The 25,761-nt window shown below is 38.8% G+C and overlaps 1 protein-coding gene across 4 annotated transcripts; it reads right to left on the reverse strand.

Annotated features, from left to right (window-relative positions):
- Positions 1-3,409: 3,409 nt before the first annotated feature.
- Positions 3,410-25,702, reverse strand: INTS7 (integrator complex subunit 7; the record flags this gene model as incomplete). Of its 4 annotated transcripts, none has more annotated exons than XM_080340844.1 (20): positions 3,410-3,736; positions 4,673-4,858; positions 5,674-5,772; positions 7,059-7,149; positions 8,209-8,277; positions 8,667-8,770; positions 9,559-9,753; positions 13,411-13,617; positions 14,337-14,474; positions 15,200-15,439; positions 16,124-16,221; positions 16,801-16,935; positions 17,912-18,029; positions 19,877-19,999; positions 20,496-20,695; positions 21,202-21,248; positions 21,768-21,905; positions 23,915-24,061; positions 24,941-25,070; positions 25,612-25,702. In XM_080340844.1, the coding sequence occupies 20 exons, from the start codon at positions 25,700-25,702 to the stop codon at positions 3,449-3,451; spliced, it is 2,844 nt and encodes a 947-aa protein (XP_080196970.1). In that variant the 3' UTR covers positions 3,410-3,448. The 4 variants fall into 4 exon arrangements, with proteins under 4 accessions (XP_080196970.1, XP_080196971.1, XP_080196969.1 ...); XM_080340845.1 differs by having other exon boundaries at positions 5,674-5,730; positions 7,029-7,149; XM_080340843.1 differs by having other exon boundaries at positions 7,017-7,149.
- Positions 25,703-25,761: the final 59 nt, after the last annotated feature.

A 25,761-nucleotide genomic window follows, 5' to 3' on the forward strand; every position in this document is an offset into this window, starting at 1 on the left:
ATGAAACACAGTTAAATGACCTCAGCAGGAGACCACACTCTAAATTCCAGAGGAAGGCAGAATTTGACAGGGGAAGTTCCTTCCCTACCCCTTGGTGAGTTCCACATTGCCTTATGCAAGAGGTCAGCCAGGAATCTAGAAATGACACTTTCTGGTATGTCTGAGCACAAGTTCACAAGAATGGGAGCAGTAAACAGTTCTCAGAGTAACTGGTTACATCACCCACAGAGAAGTCAGGTTAAATTCTAGTGCCTAAGCACCAATTACTGTTGCCTTAGTGCAGAACTGCATTATTAATACTTCCAGTCATCTTAATTTGATCATCTCCACCCTTCCCCAGCCCAAGAATTTATCAGAGCTAGATGAAAGCATATCTTAATCATTAAGACTAGATAATGATATAGCTGCCTGCATCAGCCTTTTTGTTGTTTGAATTCTTAGCAGCAGCCCCAAGACCAGTGTCTAGCCACTGAGTATGTTCTTTCTTTTGCCAGTAAGTGAAGAAAGATCTGAATTGTTTTCCATTATCAGTGTGCAGCTATGCACAGTGATCAATTTAATGCTTTATTGAGAAAGAATAAGGAGATTTAACTTGAGGGCATATTATAGTAGTACCTTCTAGGCTCTTGCATATCTTCAAGTACAGGCACCAGAAACAGAACCCAGGATTCAAGATAACCTCCCTGCTTCTATTAATAGTCAAGGATCGCATTTGCTGCTGATAGCTCCAACAGCAGCTTTCTGCACATTGCTGTAGCTGTAACACTCTTCCTTATTTCTCTTCGGGTATTTTGAGCCATTGATTTCTATGAGAATCTTCACTCCCTATTGCCAAGGGTATTTCACAGTGTATTAGGAATAAAAATACACAATGTTTGAAAACAAATGAAACAAGCACCCAAAGAATGACCTGCCTACAAAACCCACATAAAATAAAACACTGTGCTTACCTAAAAGGACAATTTAGTAACAGGTCCAGGGTCTTTCCTGATCACTGCACACATACAGCTAACCTGCAAATGAGCCAGCATGAGAAATCCTTCAGAATTTGTTAGAAATTCAGATACTTGCACAGCAAGCCACTTTCCTATACAAACTAATTCCAATAAATACTGCTTGCCATTTGCCAGAAGACATTTACCCCCACCCCACAATCTCCCATACCTGGCATTCATATTTTCAGACTTCAGTTATTATTTGTCCAGCTCCAAAACAGATACAAGTTTCTGGAGTTCTAGAGGCCTCTCAGATCAGATGAACAAACTTGTCTGGAGAAGAAACAATGTTTTCAAGTGCAGCAGGGTTAATCTTACCAGCTCAAAGACAAGTGAGCCTCAGGCCAGGTCAGGGCTTTCCCTGGGTAAGTTTTTTTGCTGCTAGGCTTTTCATAAGTTTAGCTATGCACATCATATGACTTACAAGAAAAGTCTGCTCCCTCATGTGGAAATTTAGTTTCATTTCTCAGTTTTTTTGGAGTGCTGCCATCACAGGTTTCCAGCAACGCATTGGTCAACAACATAGCAAGAAACACACATTTATTGCACAAATTAAAAAAAAAAAGTTTGACCTCAGACTTTTTGTTTGTTTGTTTGTTTTTCATTACAATAAGGAGGGTTTTGTGGTTAAGATGCTGATCTGCAACAACAATGAAAAAACCCAACCAACAAAAAACAGTTCAGCTCTTCAGTCTGACAGACTGAATGTACAACACTAGGTGAATTGTCTCTTTCTGGACCATGTAACTATAGGTAGATATAGGTACATGTATGCATGCATAGCATATGTACATAGCCATATGTATTTACACACACACAAAACTAAGTGTATAACCATAAAAGCGAGGACAGAAGCCACCACTTTCCTCAGCTAGCTTCAAGGGCAGTGGTAGTTTGTCTCCTGTGCAAAATAAAAATCAGATTCAAGAGGGATGCTAGTGAATTTTTCATCAATTTTGTGAGCCTGCTATTTCTATCTTGCACCCCAGTTATCTTTTCTAGCTAGGTTTATAGCCTGACCAAGACATTATGAAACCTACCATGATCACTTCCACTTTTTTTTTGGTTAGTCTCAAGCCAAGAGGAAGAAAGTTGATTGCTTAAGCAACTATTACAGGAAAACATGGCAAAAACAGTTCTTCATCCAGCTATGCCAAAGAAGCCTAGGCTTATAACAATTCACGATCATATTCTCTGCAGACTCTGCAAACTCTAGTCAGCTTCTACATTGAAATCAACTTGAAGACATAACAGTATCTTAGGAATTTACTGTTAGGAATTAGGAATTTATTTCTCCTCCAATTAGAGGGATTAAGCCATTTACTAACAGAAGTCTGTAAGAAGTCCTTCCTCCTCCCTGTTCAAGTGGGTCCTACTTTCCTGCAGAATGATAAGCAGAGATTATTTATGAGGACCAGGTGAAGGACATGTTATGTGATCTATTGCCTGGGAGTCCAGACGCAGGCAGAGTTCAGCCTTTTAATGTCTGATAGGAAGCATGAAAACCGTATGTACAAAGCAGCATATTTCCAAAATTATTCTGAATAGATTTCCAGTATTAGCCAAATCCTCCTTCAGGTTATCCTGTAAAAGTTACAATTAAGATTACTAAATTGGTCAAGGAGCACACAAGATTACAAAGCCTTGGTTTATAAAATTCCTTTTTTAAAAAAACAAAGCAATTACAACACACGAAAACTTGCAAGTTAACTTCCCGCTTCAAAGAGAAAAACAAACCCAAACCACCAAACCAAAAAAACCTACAACAAAACAAAACCCTTCCAAAATACAGATACATGAAGATTTACAAATTATATAGTAATCTTTTGTATATCATCTGAGAAACAGTTTATTGTTCCCACCAGTAAAATTCTGCCTCTGGTAATACTCTCTGGACAGCAATACCTCAAGCAGTCTCCTCTCTCTACAATTACTGGGTATGAGAAGTGAGCTGCAACATTTACTTATATTTGTGTGCATTAAGTAGAGCCGATGAATTGTAATAATACACATACACCAGCCAAATACTTGCTATTAAATTGTCAGAGAGAAAAAAAAAGTATCTCTGGATATTCCTGCCAGATACAGACTTGGTATTACACTCAGTTCTTTATTATCTAGTCAAAGTATGTACTGATGTCCTCTGAGCCTAACATTAGAACCTATGTGCTTCAAAAAAAGAAAGTACAGAAAGTACTAGTCAAAGAGCTCTTACTGTCCCCCTGCTACCAAAGTCTGCTGCAACAGGTTTGTAAACAGAAGTGATCAGGTAAACATCCTTATATTAAAAGTACAACTCCAGATTTGAACAGAGTTGCCTCAGCTGAACCAAGTTCAAATTTACCCCAGTTGGCATCTGAGACTTTCTAGAAAGTTAAAATTGTAGGTCTTTCAAAAAAGGTTTCCAAGAGGAACTGTAATACCATTGACCAGGATAGAGTCACTTCTGGGGATTAAAACCGTGAGTATGCTGTTCTCTGCTGTTGCTGCTGGGATGGCGGCTGTCCTTGCTGTTGCTGAAGACGAACCTGCTGGGAGTACGGATCCTCGAGAGATTTAACTAAGATAGTTGTTTTAGGCCCAGTTTTCCAGACAATACCATTTGAATCTATTACAGAGGACTCCACTGTGATGTTGTGGGTGCCAAGTATCACAAAGTTTAACAGAAACTGAGTGCTGAAGTAGTCGTTGTGTGGTTCCACCCTCTGCTCCATTTCATTGGTCATGTTGTCAATAGGAATCTAAGAACACATGGAAGGTTAAAATGCCATTTATATAAACCTATTAAAATAACTTTTCTGCTCTCTGTTTGAAGGAGAGAAATTAAAAAAAAAAAAGAGAAAAATCTTTGTCCTCAGTTTTCCTAACCTAATGCATGCATGTGCACGCATAAACCAGCTTGACATGCTTTTTGATCAACGAATGAATTATTTTTACATCTATTTGCAGAAATAAGGTAGCTAACAAGTCGTCTTCTCCCTGAGATTCTAGTTTTCCATGGAGTAAAACCAGACAAACATGACACACTTCCTAGTCCTGTTCTTCTTTTAGAAGGAACTGACCTTTTTTCCCCCGCCTCAAAACAACCCAAATAACAAAACAAACAAAAAACCACTCCATATCCCACCTAAAGAGGCCTTTCACTGAATATCATACGTTAGCAGAACCTGTACTTCGGACACGTAGATAAAACTGTTGACTTTAATTTAATAATTATCTTCTCAGGTGCTATTTACTTTGGACAGCCTGTCCTCCCGATTTCCATAAACAAACCAACGAACCAACCTTAAAATGAGGATAAATTCTAGAGGCTATGTGGTAGAGAATAAGCTACTCCTGCCTTTTTTCCCTTTGGAGTTTCATATGATATATACCTACACTGAATTTTCCTGATATCAAGCAGATTCCTAAAGACTTGTTCTAAGCATCACAAGGCCTTTTTTGCTTGGAAAAAAAACCTGTTACTAAAAAGGTATCGGCATACAGCAGACTTAAAAATCTCAGATCCCTTCCATGCACTACACTTGGCTCCCACCAGTGCTTGAATGTCAGCTGTCAGGATCACAGAAGAACCCATTTGTTTCAACCTGAAAGTTCTGCTAACCAGAGCCAGACAAGAGAGCAGGAAAATACAGCAGGAAAGCTGAAGGCTTCTCCTGGCTCTGTTTTCTTCTTACCTTATAGTCTTGGCCAGATTTGCTCTGCAGTACCGAGGAGACGTTTAGACAGACTGACTGGATTTTACGGAAAAGGCCGGGTTTAGAACCATGCTGAACCACTCCTTCCACCTTCAGGGCCAATTGCTGATTGTTCTGTACTGCAATAGGTTCTGTTGGGTTCCTTGGAGATGGGGATAGCGCAAGCTGAAACACAAGAAAACAGACAAAAATGTAATTTTATGCCTCCTGAAAAGCAAACACAATTCAAGGGTGAAACAGATCACCACCTGCTTATAGAAAAATTTCCACAGAGGGGTCTGTTAGGGAAGCCAGCAAATGGCAACACATAACTTGTATCTGAGACTCATTAGTGTAATAACGAATAAGCATCATGAGCAGTAACAGATGAGGTTTTTATATCAATTTCATTAATTGTACTTCTTCAAAAGAAGTGGAAAAAATCTTCTATAAAATAGCCACAGGTAAGTATACTAGGATGAACAGAGAAGTAAAATGTAATAAGAGTAAATACTAAAAATTGTAAGACACTTACTTTTCCCAGAAAAAAAAAAGAGCACTTGAGTAAAAAGAAAATATTATCACTGAAGGTCACATATAGCCATTCTTATTCAGTCAGCTGATAAATATTACAGGTTTTTTTTCCCCAAGATAGTAAATATTGCTTTTTAAAGGAAAAACAATACAAATTTTTAAAGGTTGCTTTTCCAGGACTAGAACACTATTTAGCTTTGCAGATTTAGAATCAACAAGAGTTCCAGTTAGATTTTGTCTTTAAGGCTTTGCAATCAGAACTGAATCCTACTTGCCTAAGTCACAGCCTAGTGGATCTTAATGATCATATGTACATATTATCCAAGTTATTTCTAACAGATAAACCCAGCTGCTATTTGCAGTTACATATCTTCACTAAAAATGCTGAAGCTTTGTGACCTCAGTAAGGCTTTTCTCATAAAGACAGCATAAAGAGAAATTTTAGGCCATGTTTGAGCAGTACTTACCTTAATACTTGTAGACTGTAGCTTTTGAAAAAAGTACCTTTGAAAGGAAAGGGGTACCTTCAACAACGCAATGACAGCATCACACAGGCAAGCGGTATGCTGCAAGAAACAGAGCCAAAACAACTGAGAAAAAAATATATCATTCATAGCATAGGAAAAAGACATGCACTCGAGGTACTGAAACTGCAGTCATTTCCACTGGAAGTCCAGAAATATATGTAGATAGTAATAGAATAACAGCCACTATGAAGACAGTGAGTACATTCAGCCTCTCTATGTTCTGCCCTTTATGAAGAAGGTATTCTCATCTGTAAAGATCAAGGAGGCCAAGAAACACAAAAAGCCAAATCATTTCAGTCTTAGTGTTAGGCAGCAGAGCAGGATCTGCTCGAAATGCTCAGACACAAAACCCTCACATACAAACAATTCCTCTCCAAGCAAACAAGACTGGCATCTACCACAACTTAATGTGCTGCAATAATTAAATTTTAAGCCTCTTGTCTACTTCTCCTTTCCCCACTACACTATACCATCCTCCTGGCTCAGATAAGCAAAGGCAGTGCTGCTGAAGTCACCGAGCTGCATTGGTATGGAATGAGTCAAAACCAAGTTTACACGGTTTACCTTTGCTATGTTTTACACAACTCATTCTTCTATTCTATTTGCAGTCTTATCAATAAGAACTGTTGGATTTAGAAACAAGGCAAATAGATGCCAGCCATGACAAACGAACCACCTTGTTCCCATCAAGATGCACTTCAGCTTTATGATGTTGACTAAAAGAGGAAGCCACACTAGCCTTGCAAAGGAGTCTGTAATCAGCTCACTGTTTGCATTCAGCACACTTTGCATTGTGTTATCCGATGACCTGCACTGATAAAAGAAACGCTATACTCAGAAAACACAGTATTAACTGCCAGCAGCTCTGCAACCCAAGCTACGCTAGAGCTGGACCCTCCAGCACTCTGTGTGGTAGGGGAAGAATCCCTTCAGATAACAGCACAAACAAAGAGAATGTGCTTCAGTATCTGAACACCAGTGTTGTGAGAGATCTGACAGAGACTTGACACCACTTTTAAGTATCTTATCAGCATCTGCTATAATCTTAGTACCAGAATTTTTAAAACATTTTTCATCAGACCAGTAAGGGTACAGATGCCTTAGCAAAACCTTTTTTGAAGTATTTTTGAAGTACTGAGTCTCTGTAGAGATCAGTTGTGCCAGTAAGAGGTTATGTTAATTAACACAGTGTACTCTTCAGTTTCTTGACCACCACAGATACAGAGAGTTGTGAGTTTTTGGAACCTTTCTCTACAGAATATACATTTAAAACTGTTACTTGCCAAGTAAGACACAGGAGCGTACTTCCTGTTCAGGGATTCCACTTCTTCCAGTACATGGTTAAATACAGACATCATTCTTCTTTCATATTCACTCTCAACATGTGCTGTTCCATTTGAGCTATATTCCTGGAAACTAAAAAATAAAACCTTTTGTGTTTAACGTACTTTCCTCATCGTAATGTAGGAGGGCTTACTGCCAAAACAGGCCCAACATGATGATCCTCTGTTACAACTTCAAATTCATTAAGAAATAACTATGTCTTTCAAACTGGTTATGCTGTTTATTTTTTTTTTTTCTACTATAAGACTTGCCCTTTATATTTAAACCCTTTCTTAACCACAGTTTATCCATTGCTTTCTGTCCTCATCCTCTTGCACTTGAGGCAGCTACAGGTCTAACAGACTGCATGCTTAATTTCCTTAGCTTTTATTTAAGCCTGAAGTGTGTAATTCCCCTGCCTTTTATTCAAGCTTGAAGTGTGTATAATGTTCTAAGAGTCTCACAACTCAAGGAAAAGCAAGAATGGCAGTCAGAGTTAAGACCAAATCGGGAAGTTTATAATGTCATGCTTCGAGTACAATTCCATCTCCTAGACACCTAATGTTTTTAAGTCCACAGCTTCATACTTTTTACAAGTATGATTAATACATCTTTTAAGCAATGCTTAATTCATAATGAATAGGATGGTCGCTTAGGGTGTTTAGTTCATAGGTACTTCAATGGGATTTTCTAGTGATTATAAGTTCACTGTTAAAAAAGAGCCAGAGGTAACAGATTTACATTAGAAGTTTAAATTAATTTAGCGCATATATTTTCAAGACTCTAAAAGAAATTAGGGTGTGCTTACAAGTGCAAACAGTAGGCATGGAAGCTAACACAGAATGACAAGTTAAAATAGGTAGCTGAAGAAGAGTTTAAAAGTTTTTTTTTTTTATTTTAATGCAAGTCTATGTTGAAGGCGAGTCCAGTATATTGCTCTTAAGATCAAAATCAGCATAAAATGCAGAACTTAAACCACAGTCCCTAGCCTGCCAGGTATAGCAAAGCAGTAACGGGTCCTCCAGCCTGCCCAGAGCAGACTTAAAGGGTCTACTGAGAAACCTTCTGAACATTCTTTGAATTCCTAGGCTTAAAGCTCCAAGGATTTAGAAATAAATAGTAAAGTAGTAGAAAGTTAACTATCAAACCTACCTTACAGATTCTGGATCCAAAATCAGAGCTTCTATCGCATGCGAAATCAACAGGCAGCTCTGCTGTTGTCTGATATTAATACTAAGGAGTTAAAAGACTTGCCAAGTTGGCACCTCAAACAAGAAGTGTAGCATATTTACAGGCACTTTTCCTTATTTCTCTAGTTTTTGTGAAGTAATCCTACAGTCATTACTCCTTTAGTAAACATAGCTCTTGCTCTGTGAAAATCTCAAGTTTTACGCTGTTGCGATTTCTGTGTCACAACTTGTTCATAATGTAATTCCAAACAGTAGCATGGCAATGTCTATTTCCAAATAAGTTTCACGCAATTGGTACCTAACTTTTGTTACTAACTGCTTCAAAATTACGTTGTGCCAGTCTTCATACAAAAGAGGATTTTTAAGCTTCGTGCTGTCCACGTGAGAAGTGGACAAATTCTAAAATTTTTAAAAGGATACAGCTCCACATTCCTTAGAGTTGCTGAGTCTGCATCAAAAGATGACTGATACAGATCTCCGTACCGTGTAGCCAGGTTTCGGAATTCCTCCATTGAGTGTTTCATCTACAGAGACAATGTTACTAGCAAAAAAAATCTAAGCAAAGCAAAATAAACAGAACCCACACATCCAGAAAACAACTACACTATAACATAAAACACTGAAGGAGTAGGACAACATGCTCTGGAAAAATAGATAAAGTTCTTGCTTCTTTAGACAGATAAAAATCACCGGAGTGACAGATCATTATCCACACATTAAACAGATGTCTTTCCTGAAACACAGCACCAACACACCCTCCTTGGGCTAAAAGTAAAGCAAAACAAGAAAGCCTCACTAACAACCTCCCCTACCCCCTACTGGGAAATCAAACTGCTCTGTCTTTCAGAGACTACCCACTGATTCTATCTTGCAGACTACAGGGATTTTACAAGCAGAATGTCTTGGTGTTCTGTATTATATGAAGTCAGTTCCCAGTGCTCGCAGAGAGGAGCTGCAGTATGATCCTAAAGTATATCTTCTTCTTTAGTGTAATCACAGTATCAGAGGTGTTTCAAAACAAAGTGTGAAAGGTCTTGCTGCAAGTATGAGCATACTGAGTGGCTTACCACATACATACCTTGGAAGCTGTGCACTTGAATGTATGAGAAAACACATGCACATGCTCCACTTCAAAATACAGCCTGCTACAGGCAGGCATTTTTATAGTAACAGGTGGAAACCAAGGCCTGCTATTTAGCAAAACTGTTCACTACCCTTTTTCCATTGCTTTCGTCAGACAGGCTTGCTGAGTAGCAAAATTCATACCAGAGCCATAAACGTAACTGCGCAAGAGTGGAACAAGAACACGTGCCTGGTTAGAGATGCGTCCACACCTTTGGAGATCATTTCCTGATGTCATAGCAATCGTTGTGGCAATAGCTGGTGGTGGACTTGTTTTTAGGCTGTTGCAGGTACAAATAAGTTGAGAAAAAGCTTGCAGAAGGTCAATCCTGAGTTTCACAAATCCACACTGAAAGCTCAGAGGATTAAGTGGCGTGCTAGCAGCCTGAAACACAGTAATAGGAACGTTGGCAATCTAGGTCAAAAGCAAACATGATAAAATAACTTTGCAATGTCACTGTACTGTCTCATCAGACAATTGAACCCTTCAGTTCAATTCTGAAAGCTTCTTTTTTAAAATTGCATAAGAGATTTGCTCACTTTAAATCATGCTGAATATAAACCACACAGAAGTTAGGTAATGACTAAGCCCTATTTCAAGCGTATCACCCTCACAGCCAATGTGACTTCAGCTGTTACAATGCTATCAGGGCACCTATTTCCTCTTTTTCCAAGGCCAAGCCATTAGACTTCAAATGACATTAGTCCAGACAGTCCTTACCATAAGAGAGAACACACTGAACTGGAAGACAAACAGAAAGACAAAGGACTGAAAAAGTGATTCTCTGCATAAGCCAGAAGAGAAAGAATTGGCTAAAGTTCCCTACAGTGAGAGGAAGAGGTGATAACCTTTGGGTTTTTTTTGGAACTGTGAAATAGACAGGAACATGAGGAAGGTACTGAACCTTGCATGTGATGAATGCAGGAACACAGTTCAGTGACAACTAAGAACAGTAAGTAAGAGAACTCCAGGAGGGCAGGCATGCTGTTATTATTTAACAATGATGGTTCTGTGAAATTTTGCTCCCTAAGAGCTTATCTAGCTTGTAGAAGCATCTGCGACAGCTTGGGACACCCAGGAGGGGGTAAATTGCAGCACTCAAGTTTTTATACGAGTTAAGCCAAAAATCTGCTATTTTTTTTCCTTATACTGCTGGATTTTGAGAAAAGATTTACCTTAAGGAAAAACAAAAACCAACTAACCAAACAAAAAACCCACCACCAACAAAAAACCCAGAACATTTGTAAAACAAAGTGCTGGGGCCTTCTCTTGCTCAGAGAATGGATGTATGTTAAACTCATGTATGTCTTCACCCAGTGCTTCTTATTCCTCAACAGAAAAGGTGACTTCTGGAAGCAAGAAGTTATAATCCACCCCAAAACCTTACTAAGAACCATTTCTTTGCCAGCAGGAAAGCAGCAAACTAGTTTATCACAAAACATCATATCATCTGAGAACTGGCTCACTACTGACTAAAGCGAAGAAACATCAGCCAGCTGCAACCCCTTTGAACTCTTGAGCTAGATTTCAACCAAAGAAATAAGACTATTTCATCACTTGAGCCATGTAGCCCCTCTTATTGACCACTTCGCTTTCCCTTCTCCAAGGGCATTAAAAAAAACGCCTTTTGAATGAAAATTGTCCAGTTAATTCTACAAGGGTCGTTTCAGAAAACCCTCTGTGGAAGAGATCGCACTACACTGTAATTGATCAACAGAGACTACATGCTTTTATAGAGATTAAAGTACCAGCACTTATATCAGAAAATCCAGACATTTTTAGTAGCACAAGTTGAACTTGATTCTTGTAAATGGAAATACAAGCTTGTCTCATTAATACTGCAATTTACCTTATCTGCTACCCATATAACCATGGGCAATAAATGAGCTCCAATTCTTTTTTGAAAAGGACAGTTCTTTGCCTCAGTCAAGTTCTTCAAACACCACCACTTGTAATCAACATATTTGGGGTTCGTGCTACTTAATCGATGGTTATATTAATGCTTTGTTCAAGTTTCATATCTGCTCTAGATTACCAGCAGTGAAAAATAAGCACAACGCTTCCAATGCGATGCATGTTCTGTGCCAAAAGAGCAGGTCTTATTCAAAACCTTTGCTAACAATACAAGCAAGTACATAGCAAGACAGATGGGGACTATGGCGGATACACTCCATGACAAGTCCCTGCTCTTCCCCACACCTCTCATCCATAAAGTGATGGGACTTTTTTCCTCAAGTGGACTAACTCACATGAAAGAACATTTTGCATGCAGCAGTGCAAGACAGACAGTTTCATATCAAGAAGGAACTGAGAAATTTTCTGACAAGATCAGACACTGAGTATTTCATCATTGCTAAACTGGGCTGACAAACATTTGCAACAGATTTACTTGCACTGTGTCTGCCAGCTACAAAGCTGACAGCTACACGGGGTTTATCATATGCACTAAAGGTCTGCGGTGCCAACAGTGCTGAGTCACGCTCTACACTGAAACAGCAGCAACAGTAAAGCCGAAGTCAGAGGGAAGAGACAGCAAAAGTCTTCAGCAGTAAGACTATCATGTGCATTTTACCATCCTTTGCTCCCATTTGAGATGCTGAGTTCTGCAGATGCAAGCAGTGAGTGCCTCCTTATACAGCTGATACCCTCAAGCACGATTAGAAATTTGTCAAGAGCGATGCAACAGTCAGCAACAGCAAGCAATAAAACACAACTCCCTCTTCTCCAGCCCTCCAAAACCTGTACTTACTCCTCTGGACAACAACAACCCACAAGGAAGGCACTGAACCCAGAAAAGCACTATGTGCAACATGCAGAGAGTGAAGTCAGCAGAGGAGATGAGGACAGGAATCCTTCAGAGAAAAAACTAACTCTAGGGAAAGGCTAATAAAATTACTGAATCACAGAATGATCTATTTATGTGAGTTATTTTCCTGCCTGTATTAAATATTAACATCTAATTAGATGAGGTCCCACCCTGCAATGGCTTCTAGACATTAGAGAAACCTTGAAGTGATGAATTAAAAGCCTTATTCACTCAACCAACAAGTTAAAGACAAGTGCTTCAGAAACGATGAAGCTTTCTCTCAGAGGACAAAGGTGTAAAATTTACATCCTTCCTGCTTACTCAGGGACAGCTTATTAATAAACAGTAATACCTAAACTTTAGTAAACATTAATATGTGAATTGTTACTGTTTTCAGTTTCTGTTCCTGTAACTGGAAGAACAAAAAAACCCAAAACAAACAGCTTCATTCAAGAAACATACAGAAAACTGTATGTAAATATTTCTTCATAGAAACTAAAATATGAAAGAAAGTATTGTGTGCAGCTGGATTGTCTTTCGTTAAGAAGCAACTTCATAGTAAGAACTGAAGGGCCATATTCATTAGTGCTTTTTTTTTGCCTACATTCACAGATATCATACACACAGCTTGTTGCTATTTTCACCACTTCAGAGAAGCAGAAAGTATTTGCACAAAAGCCGGGACCATCTGATTCTGCTGATTTGATGAGACTGGATTGTCGTCCCTCCTCTTACTAAATTGGTGTTGCCTTGTTGTTGGGATACCATAGGATCACATTGTCTGATACAAGGCAACATGAACTCTGCAGGAGGGAGGAAGACAATTAAATCCATCTCTGTATCTCGAGAAGATAGCAGCCAATTCAGACAAATTTCCAGGCGTGGCTATTATAATAGGGTTTATTCAGCCAAGACAAGGAGTGGAAAATTTTAAGTACTGTAACATTAAAAAAGATCTGTCGCGTAGCATATGATTTGATCAAGGCAGGAAGCGAAAGAGTAGAGGAGAAAAGGAAAAAGAGAGGTCTAGCTAATCACACTTAGCTGAGCTACAGGATCTTCTCTCTGAAGATGCAGTGTGTTACAGCTGGCTCTGCCCTGCAGTCCTCTCAAAACGAGATTCTGGCAGATACTGGACATCTTCAAAAACTTTTCAGAGGTTTTAGAACAGAGACCAAACAGATCTGCTGCACTGTACAGAAACATCATCACTAAAGTGGAAGATCTGTGCTAACCGTGAGTGATGCTATTCCTTTGTAATAGGATTTTAAAGCTTCAGCAATGCAAGAAAGCGCGGAGCTGTAGTTGTCCTCCTGCAAACCTGTCAGACACTGTTCTGCATGGGAGAACTCCTTCAAGCTGTTCAGCCAGAAGTAGAAGTGTTCTGAAGCCACTTGAGTCAGCAGGCTTTGATAGAGCTCTCTGGCCATGTCATGGTTGCCCTGTAATGACAAGAATGTTTCTAAGAGCTGACATGAAAAAAGCCTGTGGGTTTCTACGAAACAAATACAAAAAAAAAAAAGAACAGTAACACCTCCAGAACTCCTCCTACTTTAAAAACAGAAATAGCAAAACTTCTTCCAGTCATTTGATCATGACAATCCTAACAATGAATAAAAGCACAAACACTTATTTTATGGAAATATCAGCCATTATAGAGTATAGTACTTATTTACACAAGATAATTCAATAAGATGAAAAACAAGTATCAAAGTTTACTTTTACCCCAGCATCTAGTACTACAGTTTCTACATAATTCTAACCTCAGCTGTGACTTTACTGAAGGGAAAGTTTTCTTCCTTTCTTCACATTGAAGAAAGACAAGTACGCATCAGGATGGCCTGTATCACCTTCTAAAGAACAGCTGGATAACGCAGATTAGGCATGTGCTCAAGAAAGTATCAGTTCATTACCTTCTTCCTTCTCAAATACTTAAAAAATACAAGGGAAAAAACATCCTGCTTGGGTGCCTGCCCTAAATGGTATATATCTGAATCAGCATTCCAGGAAATCATGAGGGAATTTCTACAATCCCCTTCCCCCTCTTCATTTCCTCCTCCCAAGTCCTACCATTTTCTTTACTTTCTCTTTCGAGTTCAAAGAAATCACCAGCATCCTTCCAATCACACCAAACCATTTTTCTCCAGGTATTTTCACTTACCATTCTGGAAGCCTGCCTGGCTATCCTGTAGGCAGTCCATCCATTGGAGGCATTCTCAAGCTGCTGTTTGATAACAGTTTTGACTTCTGGAGACAAAGCTTTCTGACTGGAAACAAATATCACTGTGGCAAGAGAAACCTAATCAAGAATGCAGGGGGGAGGAACGAGGTTATATTTCAGGAACTAAGCAAAACAAGAAAAAAAAGCCAGTTCTGTTTCCCAAACGACCAGAAATGATCTGCTTGATTTTGAACTCAAAACTACATAGACGGTTACACATACATTTTAACTGAGGAATTTTTCTCTATCATGTATCTTTTAAGTAGTTATGGCAACTCAAGTACTTCTTGCAGATGAAAGTCACTTTCATTCAAATAATCTTCACTGTGGTTACTTCAAATGTTTCAAATTAATTAACAGCAAGCTTGTAATTTCTTCCTTAAAATTCAAATTCATTTCCAAACACATATGATAAAAGCATTTTTATCTCTCACAGTATATTAAAAGTCACGTGCATCAGAGTACAGTACATAAATTGAGCTAACTGCCATTTTGTTTTTCTATAATCATTATCTTACAGATACCTCAAGAATTTCAATAGCTAGGTTTGTCTAAGCAGTGCCATCTGCTGGAAAATCCAGTAGGATACACTGCACAGTTCAGCTCCATCTACGAGATATTTCAACATTGAACACTGACATGTACAGTCAAAAGTTAAAGCAAAGCTGAAAATGGTGGCTGCAGACTGGCACATCAATTTGGACATATCAAATGGCTTAGCTGCATTGCAAATAAACCCCATCCACAGTAGCTTATACAGACTTTATCCATCAAAAGGGCTATTCACCAGAACGAGGTCTTACCAAAAGCTCCTGTTTTTTATCTGTGGCAGCTTGTCCAATTAACTTATAGAGGTCCATCAGGTCTCCTAGCATCCCATCTGCTAGGACAGGCAGCTGCATGGCAATAGCTGCTAAACAGTGGCACATGAGGATCCGTGCAGCGTCCTGGGCAATGTGCAGCTGGGTCAGCAGGGATTCAACTACTAACTGGCTCAGGTGAGGACGGCACTTGACCAGCTTCACCATACAAGTTAACGTGATCTGCAATTCACACAATCAACAGCAACAATAAATACAATGTGTACTTAAAAATAAAAAAGCCAGACATACTTATCTGCAACTATGACTGCAGAAATATAGAAGATCCGGTAATTTCAGAACCATGTACTCCATAAAAAATGTCTTTTTTCTAAAAGCCTAAGCCTGTATCCCTGTGCTCACAGCATAACAACATATCACAGACTCAGGGAACAATAATCTTCTTTCTCGTACTACCAGATTTTACAAGTAAATATCTAGATAAAATTACTGGTGGCAGCTTATGAGGTGGAAAGATAAAAATAGTAGTTTATAAAAGTGTTGTAATCACATGCATTAGTACCTCCTTCTCCAAAAAGAAGGTTCTCTCCAAGATTCTCTTCATCCTCCAGACACACTTCCATTTCATATTCAAGTTCATGTTTTATTACAGCTGTTCCTCTAAGAGGAATGCATTTTTTCCCCCCTACAACAATCAACTTACTCTAGAACTAAGCAGGGTTCCACTATAGTTGTTCTCAATTTCTCTACCACTCTGAACTCTGATTATGGGCAAAATCTTCACTTCCTTCCAGTATGTTATGCTTCCAAGAGAAAGGATCTGGTGCACATTAGCCTTTCTGTTATGCAAGCTATTACTATACTATAAGTTACAGCTGTGCTAGGGAAAGACAACAGTAATGTCACCTTTAAGGTTGCCTGAGCCCCTGGACTGTCATCTTGACTACAAAGAAGAAGAAGAGCTTCTAAGCTACAAACGGCATCTTGCTCCAAAGGCAGAAGTTCTAAGAAAAGAAAAATAAAGTTAGTTCCCTGTTATGTTTTTCGACCGTAATCGCTGTAATGCTTCTACTGGTGTTGCAGTCATGACAGAAAAGTATCTTGGTAATACTTCTGCCTTTACCTTATTTTGATTAGAAACAATTCTGCCATTCCATGTCTCAGGTAATTCAGCAGTCACACCAACTGTGACATTATGTCATAGAGCGTGCAGAAATCTCTGGACTAAGACTTTGAAATGCCTTGTTACTCTTTTGCAAAAGACTTTGTGCAAAGAGTTTTCACAGGCTGACAAACAATTCACTAGTCTTACAACAAAGGTAAGACAAGCAATTATTTAGCACGAGGTCTACTGTGCCCAGTAATTTTCTCCAAATAAGCAAAGATGGAATCTTCCCAACCATTCATAAAATCACACAGAATATTTTCAACTAGATTAAAGGTCCCATCCCATTCTCCCCAACCAGCATGAAGGATCAGACAGATTTACAGACATTCATGGACAAGACCAGTTAATACGTGCTCAGTGCATAAGCCTGAATGTAAACACACAATTGTCCTTAATTGTCCTTGTTGTCATTTACCTTTTTCCTGACAAGAGGTTGATATATTAGTCATAATTCTCACAGCATGAGCTGCAATGCCACGGTTAGTATGGTAACAGCACTCCTGTGCTAGTTTTACTAAATCAAGTGATCTCACAGTTGTAGCTGCCGTTCCTAAATAAAGACAAGGCAAACAGGACATAAAACAGCACAGTCCATAAGTACAACACAGATCTTTTCAAGTACATTTCTTCAAAAACCTATATTGACCTAGGATTTTTTATTTTTCATATGTTTAAAGGATAGGAGGAAAACACATCTCTCTCTTTCCACACACAGAGGTTCTCCATTCCTGAACACTATACAAGTTAGACATAGATAAGAAAGAATGTTTGGGTCTAAAGGCTGAAGTGTCAGAGACTCAGAAATATCGCCTTAAGAAATACTATACCTGATTTTAAAAAGTTGGTGAGTGTATTAAGACATACTAGAATGACTGAAGAGCATTTACTATTTGTCTCCATTTCTGCAGCCCATGTAGTTGGGCTTATAATACTCATTAGGCCAGTCTGGCTTTCCAGAAGAAAGAAAACAGTATGACCATCATTTTAAGAACAAGATACCTTGAATCACTTTAAAATGTCTACTCTATTTCTCCAGAATATAGTCACAAGGCAGAAAGGGTCACTTGGGACTGAAGCAGGTCATTCCCATAAGGGTGGCACAGTGAAGTGGTGTAAAAGTGGGTAACTCACAAGCCCACTCTTACACCATTAAGTCTCCATGCTACTCCAAAACTATGCAAATTCATGGTTTCAGATCACCTTAAGCAGAATGCAGGTCAGCCATTTGAGAGGCAATACATTTCTTCATTTTATGAAGAAAAGTTGAAGACACAGAGGTAAAAAACCCTTTAACATAGCATATTACCCACAAAATCCAGGACAAAATCTCAGACCATGACTACTCATGGGTATATGGTATCCCATTTTAAGTTTACATACGATGAACAGTCTGACTCTCAGCTACTGTTTTCAAGTTCAAAACTAGTTCAAGAACATGCTACAAAGTGTTTAGATGAAACTGATTATCAGTGGACAGTCAACCCATTAGAAATGCCAAAGATAATGATCTAATCTAGTTTTCTTACCTGGAGCAGTGCTGAAGTACTGTTTAATGGCAATGGTTCCCGATAATGTGGAAAGAACAGATAGCATGCCCAGTTTCAAGCTGTCATAAGGAGTGTGAAGAGCAGATTCGCAGAGTGCCTAAAGATCAGCAGGAGAAAAGATACAGAGGGAAGGAAGTCCCATGAGCTGCCTGCATTAAACATTCAGTTGCACTTGTCCGTGAAAAGTTTTAAGATTCAAGATTTTTCCACAGAAAATACTATACTGAAATGAAGAGTTAGAAGTGATGTCCTAAAGCTTTTATTTTACTTGACTGAGAATACAGCTTGCAGAAAAGTGACAGTGGGTCTCATATGCTAGGAAACACCAATTGTAAGTCATATATTAATTAAAAATCCAAGGCAAAAATATTATCAGGTCTCACTGATCAAATATTGCAAAAGATTTTAAGATAGTTCTCCAGCCTTAGAGATAATATTGATTATTTTGCCTTATAACAACTGGCAGGGTTTTATGTGAGTATATGTATCTGAAGAGCAAATTTTCAAGTGTCATTTCCTTTAACAGTCCTGATGTCCAACACAATACAGTTTAAGTTTCTTGACAAACATCTTGAAGCGTATTTTATTTAACTCATTTATAGTAGAGCTCCTGTCATACTTTTGTGCCTTTTTCCAGATCTCCTCAAGTCTTATTACACCTAGATGGGAATAACTCTCACCATCCACATTTTCTCAGCTTGATTATGCCAACACTGTCCACAATGCAGTCATTCACTGGTTTTGGAGGCTTTTTCAGTCAACAAGAGAGAAAGCAATATGAGACACAAATGGAAAATGTATGTATGTTTTGCCTTAAAGCTGAATTATAACATCTAGTAACTGAATAAAGAAAGCCAACACAGAATTAATTCCACAGAACAAATAAAAACCCCAAAAGTGTTCTTAGCAGCTATACATATGTTCTTGTATGGTGTAAGGGTTAAATTCTAAATAAATTTGTAAATAGTATGGCACCAATAGACAGAAGAAGATGCAATGATTAGGGTTGAAAATAAGTCTTGATGTCTCCCAGCACACTGATGTTTTACTCCAGCGCTATTAGATCACCACTCACAGAGCGTATTTGGAACGGTAACTACAAAGAATGCCAGGAGCACTGAAGAATTAGCAGGATGGTCTGCAGACTGCTTGTTTCCTTTGCAGTCAGTAGGAGAAGTGCTCCAAGCATCACCAGCAACACCTTCTGAAGCTGACCTCTAGAAATCAGTGAAGTCTTCACAATTCAAAGACCACATCCCCTACCTAACCTACACAAACAGATCCAAAATGCTGAAGAAGTTAACGCTGCCAAAACTCTTGCTGGTACAAAGGCACAAGAGGAAGGTTTTGCCGTGAGAAAAAGGAGGCTCTGCTCCAGGCCATCTTCTATAAACATTACCCAGTCCTTTAAATAGATGGAAAAAAGTTGCCCAACACAAAATGTTGACCTTGTATTTCAGAAGTCAGAAAAAACTCTCATTACTTCTGCATGCCATTCAGCAAGCAGTAAGAAACTTCAGCCAACTGATTTTGTTCTAACCCAGTCACTGGTTTAGTTCTGACTAAACTGGAACTTTTTCCCATGCATTTCAAAATTACAATTGTCCTTCTAAATATATCTTGCTGGACGACATGCTTTGACAAACCCCAGAGAGACCATCTGCGTTATATGAGAGAACTAATACGCACTCAGTATCGAGTGATTAATGTAAACATACAACTCTCATGTCTATCATCTCAGATGAGTTTGTCAGATGGAAAAGTTATTTCCTTACTAACATTCTATGAACTGTTCATTAATACTTGGTAGAGTAGCCTAACTTAAGGATATTGATACGTATGTTGTTCCTTTACCTCCTAAATTGTTCTTCTGGAAAAAAAAATCCAACTAATTTACATTTACTAATTTACTAATTTACAACTCTAGTTTCAAAACGTATAAACCTGAATATTTTCTCTGCTCCATGTATGTGGTGTCTTGTTGGCCAGTAACTTTAAATCTTGGATTGCAAGCCTCTTCACAGCCTTCCTGGGGTCATTCTTCAAGTACTGCAACAAAAGCTGGATCTGCAAGTAAATTGTTTAATTATCGCAACAGATTCAAATTCCTCAGAGTTCTTCAATAAATACATTTTTAAATGCACTCTATTGTATTGAAACATTGATTTGCTTGCTTGCAAGGATGGCAAAAAACTCACCCATGACCCAAGAGAATATACAACAGTGAAAAGTGAAGCCTGGGTCCTACAGGTAAGATGAAATATTTTCAGAAAAAGTCAGTGTGTTTGCTTTTCTAAATGTGATTGATCCTAGCCAATTTCAATCCCAGCTGATTTTAAGAAAGACAGTTATGATCTATAAAGAAGGGTTCATGTGTTTGATAGAGTGATCTGGAAATGGGATCAGAGAGGGAAAAAAAAATAAAAGCAGCAGCAGTTTTCGGGGTATTTTTTTCTATATAGCACATAGAAGCAACCACCCTAGCATATCCATCACAATTTATTTTCAGCATCAGCCAGAATCTGAGTTTTTTAAGTTGAAGGAATGAATTAGGAAGAATTACCTGTTTTGGAATGTCAACCAAAGAAGAGGCAGCGAGCAGAGTAAAGGTGTGCAGAGTAACAATGACCATCTTGGTAGAGGGATACGATGTCACCAGCTGCTGAAGCAGCTGCCGGGAGCTGGAGGCCAGGCTGGCATCATGATGCATGTGCTGTAGAATAGGGATCAACTTCAATTTCAAGTCCACAGGTGTGGCCAAACCTGCAGCAAGGAAAAGAAAGACAGGCAGAGTGTTGGTCCGTTGTGCTGGGTTTGGGCAGTTCTGAGGCACACAGGACATCTGCATTGCTACCATTGCTGAGGGCCGATTGTGCAGACACCTGCACTAGCTTCAAATAACTAATCTGCTAGGCAAGAGCATAACAACAGCGGTATCAAGCACTTCCACAGCTCTTTGAGAAGATTGCTCCTTCCTTCATTGCAGGCAACACATATATTAACTCATCTGAAGCAAACTGTTATGGTCTGTGTAAGTTTATTCATCATACTATAGATGAGCTTTTTTTTTTTTTTAACCAAACGGGTGTTTTGAAAACAAGAGAGAAGAATCAGATATTAGATTATTGGTTAGATAATTTATTTTAAAAACTAGAATCATTTGAGGATAAGGGCAACAGCATTCTGATATCCAATATTTACATCTGGATAATAAACAATTCTCAGAGAAATTAGAGTTTTCCCTTTTATCATTCAATATACATATATACCTTGAATCATCTCACTGATTTTATTACATATTCCAGCAGCAAAATCCCTGTAGAGAAAAGACAAAGTGCCAGGTGAAATGAAAAATAAAGTAACAAATAATTTAAAAATAATAATAAAAATAATCAACTGAACTACCAAACATTCTGTTTTAAAAATAAAAACTTTCACAAAAGAGTGCTTGCCAAGACCTAAGTCATTTTAGAACCACTGCACATGGGCACGATCAAATGAGAAAGTGCAAGCTTTCAAAAATGTGCAAAAGTAACAAGCAGCACTACATTTTGTTCCCTAATATAATTCCTGTAAAATAATCCTTGATTACAACTGTTGTTTCACTTTGCAGTCCCATATTTATGAGCTTTACGTTACTATTTCAGAAAAAAAAAATCTGTTAAACTTGTATTCAGATTTCTTTACAATACTGTTATCACACATAATTAAATGTTTTGCTATAAAGGACGTGGGTAGAACTACAGAAGGGAATATTAAGGATTGTGAATGCCAGTGTCAATGGAGTTTCCACTCTCTGAAGTACAAAAAAATTGAAAAAAAAATTACATCTTACTTTGATTGTGCAGAAAAGTTGGCAGCAGCAAATATAGCAGCTTCAACTTCCACATTATCATGGGAATCCAAACTCTGACGAATACTGTGATGTGCATTCTTCCTTTCTGGAATAATAGATGCCATACTGCCCAGCATCCTACAGAAATAAATCACAGCAAAATCAGGAAAAACAATGATCATGAAGAAATGCAAGATGAAACCAAACAGAAATGTAAAAGGACTGGTTAAAAGATGATTTTTATATAGATATGTGCTCTTTCATGTCTATTACAGAAACAAACAAATGCTAAAAGTAGGCATATAATTAAAATGTAACAAATTTTGTCATGTGGGTTGTGTCAGCGGTTTCATAAAAGAAAATTACATTTTGATACCTTGTAGCTTGAAATGGGCACAGTGAGAACCTTACCAAGAATTCTCATAAAATTAAGATTCTGTTATGGTACTGGCAACAAGTATTTTAAAGATGCTTTTAACATAAAACTCTGGTATCAGTACAACAGATTTAATGCTAAAATGTATTGATGGCTGTTTTCAGGCACACATGAAGTACCATGGGATATAAATTCAGAGAACTGTTTCCATGCTTTCTAACTCTCTTCCCAATTAAGACTGCAAAAGAGTTGCTAAGAAAGCAAAATTTCCCAGTGTTACCATGATCCAGCAAACAAACATCTGACTTCCATAATCTGTTTCTAAGATCTTTCGCAGATGTAAGATATGGTTATTACTGGGAATAATGCAATACTTATTGTGCAACTACCAAAAAAAAAAGGAGCAAACCAGTCTGTACTTTGCTAAGAATATCTCAAAGATGCTTTTCACAAATATCTAGCATAATCCAATTAAAAGAAAAATTAATGCAAGATTTGCACTGATGGTAAATTTAGCAAGAGTGCTATGCACATATTTACAGGCAGTTATCCGGCAATAAAATTCCACACACGGTTTTACTTTTTGCAGATCTTTCAGCATATTGTTTCCTACTGATGATACTTAAGGAGGACAAAAACAAAGCAACTGAAGACTTTAATCTGAAACTGCTGAACCAACAACTTTTTTAACCTTTCACTTGATGCATCCTGCGAATTGATTAGTAATTCAAGTATTTTTTTCTGAGCAGATTTCCCAAGACTACTAGTAGTCCATTAAGGTAGCCCTCAATACCAGTCAACAACTGTAATCTTATGTTAGAACACTGAAGTGGAACTACAAAACATGTAGATATACTGTATTTACCTATTTCTGAGACACCAGCACATGAAAGCATAATCTCAAATAAAATATCAAAAGAAGAAAGAAATGCACATATGAGCTAATCAAACAAATCCTTGTTAATGCCTCCCATCTTTCTATAGTGAAACCAGTAACAGTTCTAGATGGGAAGAAGAAAAGAACACAACGGAAGAAAGGAATGTGTTCTCTTCACAGTTCACTGGCACAGGAGTTGAAAGATGCAGTTGAGACGATCATGTTGGATAGTGTTAGAGACACAGACACCAAAGCAGCTGGACAGTGACATTAAAGATACCTTAATTTTTTTTTTTATCCCCCATTTGATTCCCAGGACATCCAAAGTAATAATACAATGGCACTTCCTTAGAAGTTACTGATCAACAAGCAGTAAGAGACAAGTTGAGACAACAAGCAGTAAACTTCTAAGACAAAGATAAATGAAAAATAGGTGCAAGCATAACAAGGTTCAAATAAGTAAGTTTTGGTTACAAGTTAACAAAAAATTATTTTAACGCGGAAAGAAGCACTTTCCTTTTGGTCCCAGTCTAAATATATCACAGGCAACATATGATAGATTGCATACAGCTACTCTCTGGCTTATGCATATAACAGGTTTATTTTTCTCCTCTTTAGTACACAAAATTTAAACGCTGCAAATTCTGTTTTGCCTAGAGCCATCAAAAAAAATCTGATTGTAATAAACAGTCAATAACCTTGATCTTCTGATCACAGATCCTTATCAATTAGCCCCTTTGAAGACAGATGTCTTTGCTCGTAACTCTTATGAGCAGTGTATAAGACGCCTTCTGCGTTTCATTCATGGTAGCTACAGATTTTGTTATTCCAGACTGGCATACTAATAATTAGCTAGACATTTGAAGTAAGTAGGTGCATTTATGTAATACATACCGAAGCGTAATAGCCCGAGCAACTGGATCATTGCTATGAATTACTGAGAAAACTCTTTTGACAAACTCATCCACATTTAGGATCTTCTCTAAGTGCTTCTCACTCTGCTGGGTAACTTTGAGCACACACAGCCTCAGGAAGTTGTTTCTGTGAGAAGACACACACATTTCTTTATCATGCTTTTTATAATAAAAATTCAAACACTTTAAACACTAAATTATTTTTAAAAATCTTCTGAGAGTAAATGAAAACGAGGAAAGATCGATGTTTTAGAAACATTATATTTAAGTAGACTGATATGGTCAAAAAGAGACCATTAGCACACTTAAATTTCAATTTCTAGTACAGGTAGTATCAAATTTAGGCCTAATTCCAGGGAAATGAACCTGTTGACACTATCAAAAAGGAGAGTAATCAGATGCCTGTTTTGTGCACACTGAAGGATCTAATTCTGCCACAAAAGCACGTCCAGGTCTAAGACAGAAAAGTCTAATTGCCATTGCCTGGTGTGAGTTTCTTTACCTTCCTGTAGCCAACAGTGAAGATTCTACAACAGCAACAGATAACTTAGTAAGCTATTACAAAGCAGCTCCAACATCATCACATGCATCATTTAGACATCAGGCACAAAGCTATACTTTGGGCTTTGTTATTAATGTTCCTTAGAGATGCAATTTGCAAACGTGATCATTCATCTATTTATTAATTATTAATTTGAACATGCCTATGGCACAGAATTTACACCAGTGGACTTACACTGGTCAGCAAGTGAATCCTCGGATCAGGACAGGTGGAAAGGAACTATGTCATTGACCACCCACAGCCACTTAAGGCCACTAAAGATGGGAAAAGCATGCTTCAATCAAGCATAACTTGTCCCCAGTAGGCTGGGTAACACTCCGGTATTATCAAGCAAACAGAAAAGCCCCACAACCGCCCAGGCTCCAATGCTGCAACTCTCCAAGATACTGTGTATTACTACAGGCCAGAGGTTTCAAAAAATAGAAACTGATGGATGCTACTTACCCCATCCTGAAAACATCGGCTAGCTTTAGGAAAGCTGAATTAATGAGAATAGGGAAAGGATATTTCTGGAAGAGCCTGGGAAAACGAACGACGGCTTCGCACTGCTCCCCGAGCTTGCCGGACCTGAGGCCTACACAGGACAACAGCCATTACTGTAGGTGAGGGGTGACCTCATTAATGGTTATAAATATGTAAAGGGTGAGTGTCACGAGGATGGAGCCAGGCTCTTCTCGGTGACAACCAATGATAGGAAAGGGGCAATGGGTTCAAACTGGAACACAGGAGGTTCCACTTAAATTTGAGAAGAAACTTCTTCTCAGTGAAGATGCCAGACACTGGAACAGGCTGCCCAGGGAGGTTGTGGAGTCTCCTTCTCTGGAGACATTCAAAACCTGTCTGGACACCTTCCTGTGTAACCTCATCTGGGTGTTCCTGCTCCGGCAGGGAGATTGGACTGGATGATCTTTCGAGATCCCTTCCAATCCCTGACATTCTGTGATTCTGTGACACCGACGCTCCCTGAAGACCAGGCCCTCCCCGGCCCGCGGTGAAGCGGCACAAAACCGCGCTCCGCACCGCTGGGGACCGAAGGCCGGGGGGACCCCGCCCCCCACACGGCGGCGGCCCCAGCCCCTCTCCCCCAGGCCAGCGCCAACCCCGCCCGGCTCCACCTTTGTCCAGCTCCATAAGGGCGGAGTTGGCGTCCAGCTCCTGTTCTCCGTAGCCCGCATCGGCCAGGAAGGACTTGGCGCTGGCAGCCATGCCGGCCCCTCACCGCCGCCCTGTCTCCGCGCATGCGCGGCCGCACTCCCGCCGCCCCA

Source organism: Nesoenas mayeri, assembly GCF_963082525.1.
Source record: "Nesoenas mayeri genome assembly, chromosome: 3".
In the NCBI taxonomy this organism is placed as follows: Eukaryota; Metazoa; Chordata; class Aves; order Columbiformes; family Columbidae; genus Nesoenas; species Nesoenas mayeri.